General features: G+C 43.2%; 2 protein-coding genes across 4 annotated transcripts; both read left to right on the top strand.

The window, feature by feature from the left end:
• Nucleotides 1–14: 14 nt before the first annotated feature.
• On the top strand, nt 15–2,243 carry LOC105417126 (uncharacterized). Its single transcript, XM_011608867.2, has 4 exons — nt 15–393; nt 865–934; nt 1,005–1,220; nt 1,315–2,243. The coding sequence occupies exons 1-4, from the start codon at nt 343–345 to the stop codon at nt 1,710–1,712; spliced, it is 735 nt and encodes a 244-aa protein (XP_011607169.1). The 5' UTR covers nt 15–342; the 3' UTR covers nt 1,713–2,243.
• Nucleotides 2,244–2,695: 452 nt separating this feature from the next.
• Nucleotides 2,696–15,518, top strand: hycc1 (hyccin PI4KA lipid kinase complex subunit 1). Of its 3 annotated transcripts, XM_011608866.2 has the most exons (12): nt 2,696–3,883; nt 7,899–7,980; nt 8,068–8,169; nt 8,338–8,517; nt 9,103–9,183; nt 9,259–9,374; nt 9,661–9,756; nt 10,435–10,551; nt 10,700–10,787; nt 11,517–11,679; nt 12,208–12,551; nt 13,926–14,064. In XM_011608866.2, exons 2-11 carry the CDS (start codon nt 7,930–7,932, stop codon nt 12,504–12,506), a joined length of 1,293 nt encoding a protein of 430 aa, XP_011607168.1. In that variant the 5' UTR covers nt 2,696–3,883; nt 7,899–7,929; the 3' UTR covers nt 12,507–12,551; nt 13,926–14,064. The 3 variants fall into 3 exon arrangements, with proteins under 3 accessions (XP_011607168.1, XP_029701145.1, XP_029701146.1); XM_029845285.1 differs by lacking the exon at nt 12,208–12,551 and having other exon boundaries at nt 13,926–15,518; XM_029845286.1 differs by lacking the exons at nt 2,696–3,883; nt 12,208–12,551 and adding an exon at nt 6,674–7,803 and having other exon boundaries at nt 13,926–15,518.
• The last annotated feature ends 135 nt before the right edge of the window (nt 15,519–15,653 follow it).

Genomic DNA, 15,653 nt, shown 5'->3' with positions numbered 1-15,653 from the left:
GTCGCCATCTAGCGAGAGTCGCGACAATAAGAAACTCTTGAGAGGACGGAGCGCATTATATTAAAACATAGTTTACTTATCTTGCGAAGATGGGTTGACACTTAAAATTAGACACGGTCTTATTTCGTAAGTAGTGCAATATCAACTTTTTTTTGGTCAAAACTGTAAGGAAAAGCGGGAGCGTTTGCTCGATGCAGTATTTGCGCACCTGTTCTGAGCAGGGAGAAAAATAATTTTTAACCAAGTCTTATGACGCTGACGTCACATGGAATGCAAACTGGCAAAGGCATTGTCAAAAGCAACTGACCTGAAGCAAAGTGGAGAACAACCAAGCCGAGCGAAATGCTGTGTTGTGGCTGCTGCTTCTCAGGCGAAAACCCCGACAACTCTGAGGTATGTGTTAAATGAATCTGCTCGTAAAGTTATGACAGTATTGGCCACAAACTGGCCCCAAAGTGGTGAAACAACAGGATCAGTTTTCAGTAACAATTAACACATAGGCCGCGGTATGAATGAAGGCAAATAGTGAATATCTCAATGAATGTTATAGAAACGGTGGATTTATTTAGGAATTTGTCTGTCCTGTTCTGCAACAATGGCATCAGGAAGGAGGTGGAATAGTTATGCCTATTCTTTAAAACCAATGTAATCCACTGTAAACCTCACCAGTGTAATTTCTTTTTAGATTTCACCTACAAATACTGGAAAATATTTTACATACAAAATTGAACTTTAATGTTTACCTAAACGCTCTTGATGTTGTAAATTGTCCACAGTGGTCTTGCTTTATGGTTTTGTTGTCTGGATATCATTGCCTTATTTCTCTCTAATAATTTTTAAACAACATTTAAAAATGCGTATTAGAGGGAGCGTCTCCTGCATCCTGACCAAGATGGATGTGCATCAGCCAGGAGTACCCGTTCAGGACATTGTGGTACGCTGATGTTCCGCTCTCACATCCAAATACACATATGTGTCTCTTAATTGCTGTGTTTCTGTCTTAGATGTTCACTCTGTGAGTGGAGAACTGGTGATAAAGCGGGTGTCTGTGCCAGATTTGGACCAGAGATTCTCAGATATGGCTGAAACCTTCAATAAACAGCATGAGCACTACGAGACCATGGTACGACACATCAAGAACGTGCGACAGATCTACGGTTGTAACAATAACAACAGTCTGGGTTTGGCAGAATGTGTGAAGAAGATCAGAGAGGAGCATGGTAAGATATACTCTGGGTCTGTAGAGGCAGCGAGCCACCATTTTCACTTTGTTTTCTTTGTTTCCTTTGTTTCTTTCCTATGGTCACCCTCTAGAAGCCCACTACAGAGTCTCACTGAAGTTAATTGGCTATGATTTCTCCCTCAGTGTGGTTCCCCTGGGCTCTGCTGGGGATAATACAGAGGAACCACTGCCTCCACATTTGAAATTAGCTCAGGGAGAATTTAAGGATGCCTCTGACAGTGCAAAGGCCACCATCTCAAAGGGCACAACTATCCAGGAATTGACTGGCTGGTTGCTCCGTAGCACTGATCAGATGGCTAAACAGGTGACAGGAGCCACGGCAAATTACCAGGAGCAAAGAAGACTTACTGACAATCTGGAGAAGAATATAAAGGAAGTGAAGAGGGCAAGGGATCTGTCACAGAGATACAGGCAAAGAGCCACAGAAGTCCTCTCTGAGGTTGCAGAGATAGCAAAAACTTTTCAATAGGTTTATGATGTGTTATAACAACAAACTCTTTACCAGTAAGATACTGAAACATATTGCAGTTGTGCCAATATAGGTAACTGGCATTCATATTTTGGTATTGGGAAGAAATGGGGATGAGCCTGGTAAAATGTTTCAGAAGTTCACAAGATACATTGAAATATTTTCTAAAGACATTTAAGGCCTATAAATCCCAATGGATTTAATTTCAGAATCAGAATCAGATTTATTGCCATTGTTCATGTAATACACAATATTACACAAGCTAGGAATTTGTCTTGGTGTGACGCTGCGACATTCAACATAAAGAAGACAACACTCGAATAAGATAAATAAAATAAGACGTGTGTATATATATATAAATAGTAAGAAATAGTGCAGGTCAGTGCAAAAGTAATGTGTTGTTCATGAGTCCGACTGGCTGCTGTACATGATGCTTAAGTGATAAGTCACTTGGTGTTCAGCAGCCTGATGGCAGAGGGGAAGAAGCTGTTCGTGTAGCGGGAGGTTTTGGTCCGAATGGACCGTAGTCTCCTGCCTGAGGGGAGAGGGGAAAACAGACCGTGACCAGGGTGGGAAGGTCTCCAGTGTTTTCTGAGCGTTCAGCTGCAGGTTGTTGTGCCCGCACCAGGACACCAGTCGAGCCACCTCCCTCCTGTAGGCAGTCTCGTCGCCATTGGAGATGAGACCGATGAGGGTGGTGTCATCCGCAAACTTGATCAGCTTGACAGACTGGTGGCTTGAGGTGCAGCAGTTTGTATACAGGGAGAAGAGGAGGGGGGAAAGTACACAACCCTGGGGTGATCCAGTGCTGATGGTGATAGAGTCCGAGACAGTCTTCCCCAGCCGCACATACCGCCTCCGATCCGTCAGGAAGTGAGTGATCCACCTGCAGAGGGAGTCAGGCACACTAAGCTGGGACAGCTTGTCCTGTAGCAGAGCGGGGCGGATGGTGTTGAACGCAGAGCTGAAGTCCACAAACAGGATCCTCGCGTAGGTTGCCGGGGAGTCCAGATGCTGCAAGATGGAGTGAAGGGCCAGGTTGACCGCGTCGTCCACAGATCTGTTAGCTCTGTAGGTGAACTGCAGTGGATCCAGGAGGGGGGTGGTGTTCATGTTTATATATACAAATTCTGGCCCTATCATCTGAATGTCATAGCGCAAGCACTGTTTTCCAAATCATCTATTGCCCAATTTTAGATTGTAGCCTCATTTTCATCAGATCTACATGAATTTTAATAATGGATTGAGTTGCAGACATGTGATTGCTTATTTGCGTTAACAAGCAATTGAATAAAGTTGCCGGTTGTATACCTGACTTGACAAAATCTGTAATTTTACTTTCTAGCGAAGGGGGGCGCTGAAGACTCACCTTTCCGCAGCCTTTAAAATTGGTCCACAAATCCTTTTCCTAGAAAATGCACTAGCCGAACATTGATAAAATATCGCTAGAGCATGAAACGTTTCATCACTATAATTGAGTATCGTCCTGAGATGCAAAGACGGTGTGCATTTTTTTCCAGATTAATTTGAAATCAGTAACGTGAGTAAAATATTTTCGTCATTAAATGATTTGAAATCAAATAAGCATGCTGTCATGGTCAAAAAATATTTAAATTAGTCAGGGTATATTCATGCATTGCATTCATACATAAGGTGAATGGCATTAGATCAGACAGCATTGCCAAATGTTTTAAATATTGTAACACAGCACTAATTAAAAAATAAATAATTAATAGTTTTGTACACTCCGGTATTATGACTTATTATGAAATTTTTCAATTTCATTTTGGTATATAGCTGAGCGGATATTTCAAATTAACAAACAATAAATGCCTTTGGTGGGTGCTGTCAAAGAGCACACTGACAACAACAACCTACCATGATGGTGGAATATAATAATGTACTGCCCCACTCGTAAAATAATTGGTTGATGCTTTGGGGGCGTGGTCATTATATTTATACTTTTCATTCATTGGCGCAGTCCTTGTCGATCATTGGAGCGGGAGTCCTGCCTGAGATCGTCTCTGAATGGTGAAAGTAATGAAGATGGAAGGAGTCGATGTAGATGAATTATTGAGGAGATTTATGTAGTAATACAGTTTTAGCCGTTAACTTGTCTCATTGGGACGCTTGAATACAGCGATAGGAGCGGAGTGACGTATAGCATGCCAGTAAGTAAACTGCAACTGTAAGTTTTCTTGATGTCGCGCTGTTAGCCTAGCTAGCTAACCAGGCTAATGTGTGTGACAGCTTGATGTCACACGGACAACAAGGTACTTGGCTTCAGAGAAATACTTAACGCTTCTAGTTAATACTGGTTGAAATACTCTGACTTATAACTCATCCAGATCGGATGGTAGCCATCGGACTACCGGCGGTTTGATTCAAACTCAGCGTTTCAACCACAGCAGAATTTCCAGTTGTGATTGAGGGAAATCCAACTGATATGGGACTAGTAGTTAACATTCGAATTAACCAAACGACATTAAATCAATGAACGTGGTCGACACAGCCAATTTCCCATTCACCCATTTTGACTAGCTGGTACAGGCTTGTAAAAAAGAGAGTATTTGCCGGCTGTAGCCTTTGTAGTGACAGCTGTGCGCTGTGTCACGACCTTAAAATAATGATACCTGTCGAAATTCTACCAGTAATTTTAGTTCTCGTGTGTTTGTGTGGTTTGTACCAGTTTGACAGGAGTTAGAATCGAGTTCTGATGTGTTTGATGCGTCCTAAAACCAATAATGTGGTCGAGTTTTCTCACCGTTCACCCACTAGTTTTCCTGTTCCGGTTTAAGCCTTATTTATAGATGCACAGTGTCAAATGTTTTATTTTACAATGTTTTTAGATGTAATATTTGGTTTCCTCCTTAATCCCAGAAACCATTTTGCATTTTAGCAGTGACTGTTCTGTGTGTGTGACCCAAGCGGTGTGTCATTAAACTGTGTGCATGTACAAATGCATGTGTGTGGCTGCTCCTCTTAATGCTTTTTGACAGAAAAGTCCAGCAGGCCATTGAGCAAGAAGGTGGTGGAGGCTTTCTTGTCATTCTGCATCACAATCAGGAAAGATTTATGCCTGTAGCTTCAACATTCACCAATTTAAGCAACATCTTTCTCTTAATTCAGAAAACGTATGTATAACGCATGCATATGTGATCTAAAAAAATCTATTGTATAGCAGACTCCTACCTCCATTTTTGTGCATTATGGGAATGGCCCATATTTGATGAGGAAATCTTAGAGAAACTACAATTTTTGAAACAAAACTGCATTGGTACTTTTGTGAGCTTGACTCCTTAAAGGAAGATGCAGAATAGGAGGTATATAAATGCATTACTGGCTCTGAGACGGTAAAACGGTGAAACATGTGTGGGCTCAGGCTGCTGTAAGAGGATTGATTCCTCCCTGTAAGATCTCTCCGTCTCTCCCGCAGCATTAAAGGACAGAAATCACAAACCTTGTTCTCTCTCAGCCATCAGCTATATATGCCTGAGTAAAGACAGAAAATGCCAAGAGACAATTCGAGCCATCTCTTCCCACAAGCTACGGGTAGCAAGGAATCCAAGGAGACCCTGGGAGGGGGTGAGGGGGAGGTGATGATGCAACGGGGTTAACTGCAGTCCAAATAAAGCACAAGGCAATAGATGGCGTGACAGAGGTGGGACGTTTACTTTGAAGCTAGAAACTGCTGTGACACGGTGGTTTTGGTTTTTCAGACACCACTTTTGATCTATTTCTCAGTCGTGTGATTCACGAATCTTTTTGCTCAAGGTCTTGGAAATGTGTCATTGGCTGACTAATGAGCACTTTCAACGGGTGCCACCTAGCACCACAGGAAAAAGCTGCTGGGGCAGCTCTGGCACTCTCAAAACCCACCCACTTCATCTTGCAGCCCATTTCCTTTTCATCCCCATGTTCAAGCCTCCGGGCTTACTGGTCCACCTACTTCCTGTGCAAATGCTCCTCAGCGTTTGTGTAATAGGACATTACTTAAATGGCATGAGGGGTTGCGTATGCGTGGGCGTTTTTAATTCAGCCATCCAGCTTTGACATGGTAGCACTTTGCAACAAGCACAGGAGGATGTATCTTTTGCTGGGCTGCATTTGCATGTTTTATATTTGATTCCAAAGACGGGCCTTATCTTGTGGTCGTGTCTCAGATGCCGTGTGGTGATCTGCGGAGGTGCAAGGAGGTGCAGTCTATCAAGAAATCGGAATGTAAACTCAGGCGAGAGCCGTCTGCGGTGAAAGGAGTCTAGGAAGGAGGAGTTAGGAATAAGCTCATTTAGACTGTCAAACCTGTGTCTGTGCGCGTGTGTGACTCTAAGAGTCTAAGATGGAGGTGTAGGTTGGAATTCCACTGAAGTAAACCGTCACTTTTAGCGAGTTGTTTGACAGGCATCGGGGTGAATAAGCAGACACTTGCGCAATGCGTGACAGTGGTGGAACAACTCAAGAACAGGTCTTACCGATGAGCTATTTCTCCTTTTGTATTTTCCATAAAACCAAGGGGTTGCCAGGGCAGCTCTGATTGAAATGTATCATTGAACTTAACCCACTGCTCTTTAGGTATCAGTCCCTTGGGTGGTCATTCATCCCCTCTAATCCCTTTTCTTTGAATACATTCAATAATCTTGCTTCCTATTCATTTAAACATCGATCGGGTCACTCCTCCACTGCCTACTTGTCCCTCGGCGCTCATTATCCAACCGATCGTTCACCATATTATTGGTTTATTACTTTTGCTCATCAAATGTGCTTAGCAACCCGTCTCTAATGCTGGTGTAGTCACGGCTTCACAGGCTGCAGCTTTTCTTCGGAACGTCTTTGCAACCATGGAATGTGCAAAAGCCCTGTTGCTGTTGGCATCATCTAATAATCGCTTTCTAGATAACATCATCCAAGTGACGAGTATTTGTTCAGGAAATTATGTCACGCATTCACATTTTATCAAATGTGAGGTTTTGTTCTGAGGTTAAGCTCTGGCAGATCATTATCGATGGTTCTGTGGCAGATTCGATGTCTACATTATACATCGTTTCCTCTTTTTGTCAGAGCCGTGCTTCAATGTATTTGTTGAATAAAAATTCTGTATTAATATTGCAGCTGAGAATATTTTGATAAACCGAAACTACTGGAGCAAAAAGACAGCCCGTTCCAAGAGTGACTCACCGTGCTCTAATTATGGTTCTTTATTTTGGCCTTTGTGCGTTTGCTTTTTAAATGCACATGCAGCCTTCGATGGCGTGAATGGACATAAAAACAAGCTGCCACAAGAACTAATTTCTCTAAATGGATGCTTTATAATCCTGCTTCATTTCATGAGTCACTGGCTGCCCCCCTATTTTTCTGTCATTGGCTCAGTCCATAAATAGACACCTAGAGGATGGAAGGACGGACACTAAAAATACAAGAGGAGAGATCATTTGCATGTACACAGTTTATTGACAGTGAAAAAATCTTGACATTAAGAGCCATTAATCCTGCCCACTCACTTGCACTTTAGGTTAGTGCAGCATACAATGACGATGATATCTTTCTTTTAAAAAAAATGTATAATTTAGAGGCTTCTGAACCAGAAAATAATAACAAGCAAAAAACAAAGGGAAAGGTATGGTGTTCAGTAGATGGTAAACCTCATGCATATAGAAAATTGCTCAGAGGAACAAAAGACAGCTCCAGACAGTGCTGGGCCAATGATGGCTGGAAAGGAGAATTGAAAGTAACCAAGAGCGATGTTCTGAGCATACGGAGCTTTCACTCCACTGAGCAAATGTGGCTTAAATTGGGCTAGGAACCTTTCATTCCACGTTCATTACCCATTGTATTGCCTCCAGGCTTCCACAGTAGAGCTTACCTGTCTGTGTGGGAGTGATTTTACAATTTGATATCCTGTTAGGGTGCTCCACGTAGAGGTGTTTGTCTGAAGAGGAATGTATGGAAAACAGGATTGCTGCAGGGACTATGAGACTAAGCCTCTTTGGAGTACTGAAGTGGAACGCAGGCCGCAATAATTGTTCACCGCTGCCAGGACATTGTTGACTGATTATAATAGGATATTTTTAACTGCGCAGCAAAAACATAGAAGGTTGGTTAACACTGAATTAGTCTCGTCCGGGATCTAATTGCGTGTCTGTGGGCATTAATGCTAAGAACTGTGTGATTTATGTTTCTCTCTTGTAGGTTGAGGCGAGACCACTACAAATGAGGGAACATGTTGGCTATGGACCAAGGAGTGGTGGAGGAATGGTTGTCAGAGTTTAAGGTATGTGTCGGTTTGTGTCCATCTAAGAAGATTTCTGAGCAAGTGAATGAGTTTGCAGTGTTTCAGCCATTAACGTGTGTGTTACAGACCCTTCCTGACAGTGCCATATCCAGCTATGCCGCCTCATTAAAAGACAAAGCTGCTCTAGTTCCCGCACTCTACAAGGTCATCAGGGAGAACTACAGTGATGTATGAACACATGCTTCTATATTTCTTCATTAAATACTTCATGTAGAAAGATTTCTAAAGGCCCCTGATTAGCTTCTTCCTTTTCATATGGCAAAGGGCGCCACCCTCGCATAATGGTTGCAGTGATGGTTGCATTGTTCATGTTTTCGGGCGTGTGTTTTCCCTCAGTTGCTGGAACCAGTCTGCCACCAGCTTTTTGAATTTTACCGGAGCAGCCAACCACAGCTGCAGCGCTTCGTGCTACAGTTCCTGCCTGAGCTCCTGTGGAGCCTCCTGTCCGTCAGCGCAGCCAGAGACCCCCACACTTCTGGATGCATAGAGGCCCTGCTGCTGGGCATTTACAACCTGGTAGGGAATATGACTGAGGTGGTGTGTGTGTTGGTAAAAAAATGCCATTTATCCTTAATAGCATAATCATGCACTAACAAAAGCAGGACTTAACTGCTCAGCTATTTCGAGCATGAGTCATGTGTTTCCAAAGATTACTCTATGGCCTTTGTGCCGAGTAAGACACCATGGAGGGCGGGAGAAAAATGAGACTTTAATATAGAGGAAGTGAAATGACATGGCTCCACAAATTGAGGATTTCAGTTTTCGCTTGTGTTCGCGTCTGTCCCCGGGCTGTCTGAGCGATGATGATAACAACACATGAAAGTGTGAAAGTCATCTGTGCCGTATCATCAGCAAAATAAAAACCTTCAGCTCTGAATAGCAGAGTGGGGCATCTGTCACTAAGCACTCTCACTGGCCTCTATTAATCTGTTTGACATTAACATGCACACGGGGGATGCCGAAACCCTGGGGTGTGTCTACACACACAAAAGCAGACTGGGGGGGTTGACACTAAGTAACACAAATACACCCACATATAACCAGAAGTACTTTTTACAATCTTATTTTCCTCATTGTTTCCCCATCTTTCTCTTTTGACAGGAAATAGTTGATAAAGATGGACAAAGTAAAATATTATCTTTTACTGTCCCTTCCCTCTCCAAACCTTCAGTCTACCATGAGGTGAGAAGTGCACCCCACTTTTTTCTCCTGTCGCAAGAGGATTTAACTTAAAAACTTGACTCTGCTGCCTTTCAGCCTTCTGCCATTGGCTCCATCGCCCTTACGGAGGGGGCTCTAGCCAACCACGGGCTGAGCAGGGTCGTTTACAGTGGGCCACATCTCCAAAGAGAGAATTTTACAGCCCAGAACAGGTAAAAGACAGATTACACATTAATCACTTAGTCTGAAAATGAAAAATGTGTGTAATGACACTTGTCTAAGTCACAGTTCAGAACCTGTTGCACATTTATTCAGTTGTTAATGTTAAAATCCACCCAATGATTTTTTTTTTAAGCAGGCTGCGCCAACAGCGTTCATCACCCAGCAGTATTTGTGATGCTGTGTTTAAAGCTGTGACATCCCTTCCAGGTTTTTCCAGGCCTGCACTAATATGTTCTGTTGCGTATTCTATTTTAAGTGTGTGTTTATGTCGTTGAGGTTCGAGGTGCTGACTTTCCTGCTGTTGTGCTACAACGCCGCTCTGAGCTATATGACCCCCACGTCCCTCCAGTCCCTCTGCCAGCTCAGCTCCAGGTAAAAACACGCACCACACACACTGAAAAAAAAATCATAAAAGCTCTTCCCCCTCTGGGTGACACCACATTCAAAGTCCAGTTTTCGCCCTCGAACCATGACTACCTCATTGTACCACTCACGCCTTTTCTTTTAACTTCTAATGATTGGTTGCGAGGCCGATATGTGCTGAAAGTAAGTAGTTTGTTTTATTTGGAGTATTCCGGATGTAAGAGAGGTGGTGTATCAGACATGCAGGCGTTGTGAAGCTTGTGCTTCTCGTGCTTAGAGAACGGGCTGCAATCTGTTATCATCCACCAGGTTTTTGTATCGGAAAAATCTTCCTTCCTGTCAGGTAACAATTGCGGAAAATGAATGTAACGATGAACCTGAAACAGATTGTCATCACATTCTAGAGCCACACTGATATCATGCTGCCCTGTCGGCAATGTAGGCGTTAGCTGATGTTTAACATTGATTGTACTTGAAATGCCTTTAACTCAGCTTGGCCCTAAGTCAATCTAAGTGAAATGTCTAGTGGGATCTGTTTTGTTGCATCTAGTTTAATAATTAATTATTTTGGTTTTCTATGCTACCAGAGAGCTGCTGAGTGCCTCATTGGAGTGGCTCCATTATCGACGCTTCAGTGTTTCCTTTATTGAAACATGCATTGAGTGTTTCTCTCTCTCACATGTCCAGGGTTTGTATATGCGGTTACCCACGGCAACAGATGCGGCGATACAAAGGCATTAACACACGGATGACAGTAACATCTGACTTCCTTGTCCAGCTGATCACTGGGATACACTACGCCTTGTAAGTCTACATACAGGCGATAATCTAACCATCATTTTACAAACTTACTGACCAATCAGCATCTGTCTACACATTTGGATTAGGTTTAAAAAGTAGTAGTCCTGAATGCATCTGTTGTAGTTACATGTGTCTTTGTGTTTATGCACAGGTGTAATGGGGAAGTTGAGATGGGATCTAAAGCTCTGGATGACGTTCTGTATCGGGCCCAGCTGGAGTTATTTCCTGAACCTCTGTTGGTGAGTGAAACCTTTTTTCCTCTTTTTTAAAGAATACATACTAATGTAACAGCTTCCTACTTCACAGTACACTATTCTGCATTGTATGGGTCTACGGATCGTATTGCAACCAAGACACGTGTAATCCCACAAGATTATTTACATGCTTTCCCCTGCTTTTCCTGCTGCTTTAAGCTGTAATCCTTGAGGCCCAGGGAGTAAAGGATTGAATTTAAGCTCCGAGTATTACTATGCAATTCAAAGGTGTACTTCCTTTGTTCTACTACAATCAAAACTACCTATGTCTGGATATAGATAGATTAATTTGACATTTTATTCAAAGGGTGTGTTGGCAATGCATGCAATGAAAACAAATGTCACTACTGTCCAAAGAAATTCTTTTTTTGTTAAGCTTGGGGGTGTGGAAGGTACCAGACCATATATTATAAACAATGGACGTGTTGTATTGCGATTAAGATGTCTTCTACCACGTTATTCAACTGGGTTTAGCCGATGCGTGATTGCAATTTCGCCACTTGACATTTTCTAGTTATCGACCTTCAACATCGGACATGGATTAAATTTACTTTGAGAGCATTCTGATCCAACGGGCCTCGAAGACAGATTATGCTAGAGGGGAAAAGTGCAAATGAGAGTGTTCCCAAGCAGACAAGAAGCTGGCTGACACTTGTCTGTCAGGAATTGTCTGTTCCAGTAACGTGTGTGAGGTTTGTTTCTGTTTGGCCACAGGTGGGCAACGCCATCAAGTCCACGCTGCACGGCGCAGCGTTAAAGAGCAACAACAAAGAGGGCGCTCGGAGTATCCAGGTGGAGATCACGCCGACCTCCTCCAGAATCTCCCGCAATGCCGTCACCTCGCTGTCCATCAGGGGACACCGCTGGAAGAGACACGGTAAGACAAGCGAACAACATTGTTGAGATCTTTGGTGCCGCTAAAAGAGCGTTATCAAATTCAGAGATTAAAAGGAGGGAAAGCAGGAGGTATAGAGCTGTTCTTTTACTTAGCCCTCTTTATTACCCCGTGTTGAAAGTTTCTGTGGAAGTTAACGGCGGTCTTTATGTGGTTCACCATCAGGCAAGGACATTTCTCTAGCCCAGAGTCCAGATGAGGCACATAAGATCCACCCCATCGTTCGTTCTTGTCCTTGAGCACTCGCTCAGCATGTTATATAATTTAATCCAACTGGTTGTGTTCATTCTTCTCCATCCAGCATGTACTCTGATGGTGTATTTTTGATTTTTGTCTTTATTATTTTGCCCTGACATTGATGACTTCTGTTTGTCCTGTGCTCATGTGTGTCTGCGCACATGACCGTGTTTTCTGTGTGCATGCTCCGTGTCTGTCTGTCCATCTGTTGGTGTGCGTGTGTACAAATGTGATGCCACACAACCTCCTTATGCACCCCCCTCCCCACATCAGAGGCCCAGGAGGTGAGTGGGGACAGCGAGGCAGCGCTGGGGGGCGCAGCCATCCCCGAGATCAATGTGACGGGCGTGAGCGGCGAGCGCATGCCCAACGGAGACTCCATGCGGCCGCGCCCCGATGGCCGCGCCCAGCCCGACTGCGACACGGTGGGCGGTGCCGCCGAGGTCAGCATGGACGCCCGATGTCATGACTCCAGCACGCGTGGTCAGGAGGTCAGGAGGCAGAAGTCTGTAAGGCGGATGGTGGAGAATGAGGGTTCTGGGTCAGCCTCCACAGGGAGGAGCCAGTACTAAGATCCTGCCCTTCCTTCCCCCTGCCCCACTCCTGGGGTAACCTAGGTAACCGTGTGTGGGGGCGTGGTCTAAACAGCTGCATGGTGACTTCCCCTTCTTGCACCGAGCTCCACCAACTTTTTTTTGCCCAAACGCGCTGTTCTCTTTCATCTGTCTGTCCTGTTGTCATTCATTTATTCACTCTTTCTTGTGGCTGAAGCTGGCTTTATGAAGATTTCCTCCTCAGATTTCCCTTCTAATTCATTCATCTAACTACATAACGGCCATTTCATTAAGGCCGACTAGTCAAATGTGCAACTGGGGAAAATGAAATGGATCCTGAAAATAAAGGGGGGACAATTGAGTGACTGAGCATTGATGTTATATGTGGGTGTATAATTTAAAATAATGCATTTTCTTGAGATTTCTTTTGACAAGCTTTTCAATTTTAATTCAGGGGCTGTCTGTTGTTGGGTGTATTTTATTTAGCAAAGCCTGGGGTCATTTAAGTCACTTCAACCAGTGTCCTAAACCCAGATGTGGTTATTTTATTTAGAATTTAACTTGTATAACTAAACTTATTTGTAATTACTTGTTTTAAAAACTGAGACTTTGGATGACGTTAGTACGCCTCGACACATTACCACTAGGTTGCACCTGGAGGTGGATCCCTGACAGGTAGCTAAGAGCTGAGCAAAGATATGCAGGTCTGGAATCTTTGGAATCAAAACCTTAACCAGCACCTGCCTGTGTGTTTCTCAGCTGTTTACTGATGTTCAGTGGTAGTCAGATAAAGCGTGTGTTTGTTGAGCAATATGCAGTAGATTCCTGCCTCACAACAATAATATGTGTGTCTCTCAGTGAAAGGGTGTTTTTAGGAATCTCCTAATTGTACATTTCTTTCACAATCCTTCACTCCCTTTGTGGTTTTTCCTAAGCTTATAGACTTTGCCCTTTCCTGCCTTTGGGACATAACCTGCGCTCATCTGCCTACAAACCACTGATTTTTAAACTAACCTCTGTGCTGGGCTGGATTAAACACGAGAAAACAACTTCTTGTCTCATGGCAGGTGGCTCTTTTAACCGAGGTCAGAGCGTAAAGGCGCCACCTGCTGGACAGTGTCTCTACTTATCTGTCATGTAGCTTGTTTTTATATCTGTATAAAAAATTCTATGAAATGTACTTTTTTCAACAAATTTAAAACACTTCTAAAATAAATAATGCAAATTGAATTCTATGAAAATCACATTTGATGTGATTTTTTTTTTTTAACAATACAAAATTGGTTTTGTGATAATATCAATGGAACAAATAAAAAGTATATAATTTAATAAGATCTAGCTTGATGAAAAGCATGATGACAGATGAGGTTGTGATTCCTTGTTTTTTTGTGGGGGGGGCATTTTATTAAAATGTGTCCTTTTGTTTCCCACTCACAGACGCAGTGGATCTGGGTTCCCCGGATGAGCTGATGGATATTTCAGAGATGGATGAAGGGCTTTGGCCAGGCGGTGTGGGGCCTGATGTGACCCCACCCACCATCACTATTAGCAACAGTGTCACCACATTAAATCTGGGGGCAAAGGCTATGAAGAAATGTCGGTTCGGGTCACGTTGCAGCAAAGATAAAGACAAGGATGCAAGCCCGCTAGCAACAGGAAGGGCTGCCAGTGAAAGTGCAGAATTGTCTGACAGGCGACTGACACTCACTTCTAGCCAGTCGGTGCCGAAGGCCGGAGCGCTTACCAGCCTGACACGCACCGCCAGCGCCGTCTTCTCCCGGTCTTTTGAGCAGGTCGCCAGTGGTGTGGTTCCAGTCTCCAGCAGCCACACAGCCGCTGAAGCCAGCCGCTATTCATGCAGCCTGCAGGAGGAAGGAATGGGGTATTTAATTCCAGCGTCAAACCACACACAGCGCTCTCCCAGCATCAGCGTGCACTTTGGCTCTGACCTCTAAACCTTCGGCCCTTCGTCAGTACCCGATCTTCGGCCTCCGATTACGTGACCCTCGCCTGTGACCTGGAAATTCAAGCCATGCCAACAGGAAAGAGACTACAAACTCTCTCTACTGGTTCTTTCATCACTGCATATTGCTTTAGAAGGAATACCCATGCTTCCTCTGTCGACCTTAAAAGAACATCTTGCCTACTGTCAATGATTTTGTTCCTGTGGTACAAAGAATACCAGTAAATGAACAGTCAGTGTATGTTTACAGCTGCACAGTATTGCCATTGTGGTGGAGAAGCAATCTGTGTCCCTCCCTTATGATCTTCTGGCACTTTTACCCAAATAACTCTGTCTTTGTTGGCAAAAATCAAACTTCTTTTAGTGGAAAATGAAGTTGATGGTTGTGTGATGAAGTATTCAATTTTGCACATGACAGAGTAAATGAGTTGTAAACTCAACTTTGGTATTTTTCTTATGACGAAAGGAGAGCGTTTGTCTCTCGGCTGTGCTATTTTTCAGCAAGGGAGATGCCATTTGTTGCTCTTTACAGATTCTTTCTCTGGCGTTTTGATCCAGAAATAGGTTTTTTAAAGTGACTGCAAATCCACCTGTCTGCGTTGAGGCAACAGAACCTGATGAATGAACCCGTTCCCGTGCGTTCTGCAGTAAGTTATTGTAGAGAGCAACAAGGCATCAGTTCTCACACACCATTCCAACTTTTTTGTCGTAATTTGGTGATGTGTATACCTGTGTCCTGTCTTTTCACACAACATAGTGATTCCTTTGCATTACAAATGGAATTAATCTACATCCAGTTGCTACATTTGCTGTCCACAATTAAGCTTCCACACTGTCCCTTCCTCAAGCAAACGTGTTCTGTTGTCTGGTTAGTGTCCATACAGTGACTTTGGTAGGACAATAACAATCATACTGTATTTTTGTATGTGGGTTTACAGAACGTGAATGGAAAGGTTCTTGTTGTACATCATACACTTGTATTGAAATTGGTTTATATTGGCCTTTCTATGTGTGTAAGGTAACTAACGGCTACATCTTCTGGGATTAAATTGTTTCTGTATTTCAATTGTCTACAGTTATCTGTGTCAGAAAAAAATAATAAAAAAAAAAAAAATATATATATATATATATATATATATATATATATATATATATATATATATATATATATATCTATATCCATCCTGACATAGTGGTGGTGG

This window comes from Takifugu rubripes, chromosome 12 (genome assembly GCF_901000725.2).
Source record: "Takifugu rubripes chromosome 12, fTakRub1.2, whole genome shotgun sequence".
Taxonomy (NCBI): Eukaryota; Metazoa; Chordata; class Actinopteri; order Tetraodontiformes; family Tetraodontidae; genus Takifugu; species Takifugu rubripes.
This window is presented reverse-complemented; position numbering and strand designations above follow the sequence as displayed.

Coding starts and splice junctions, on each gene's coding strand:
- hycc1 (XM_029845285.1), top strand. CDS start 7,930: ATGTTGGCTATGGACCAAGGAGTGGTGGAGGAATGGTTGTCAGAGTTT. Junction 8,518..9,102: donor TGCTGGGCATTTACAACCTG/GTAGGGAATATG, acceptor CTCTTTTGACAG/GAAATAGTTGATAAAGATGG. Junction 9,184..9,258: donor AACCTTCAGTCTACCATGAG/GTGAGAAGTGCA, acceptor GCTGCCTTTCAG/CCTTCTGCCATTGGCTCCAT.
- LOC105417126 (XM_011608867.2), top strand. CDS start 343: ATGCTGTGTTGTGGCTGCTGCTTCTCAGGCGAAAACCCCGACAACTCT. Junction 935..1,004: donor TACCCGTTCAGGACATTGTG/GTACGCTGATGT, acceptor TTTCTGTCTTAG/ATGTTCACTCTGTGAGTGGA. Junction 1,221..1,314: donor GAAGATCAGAGAGGAGCATG/GTAAGATATACT, acceptor GTCACCCTCTAG/AAGCCCACTACAGAGTCTCA.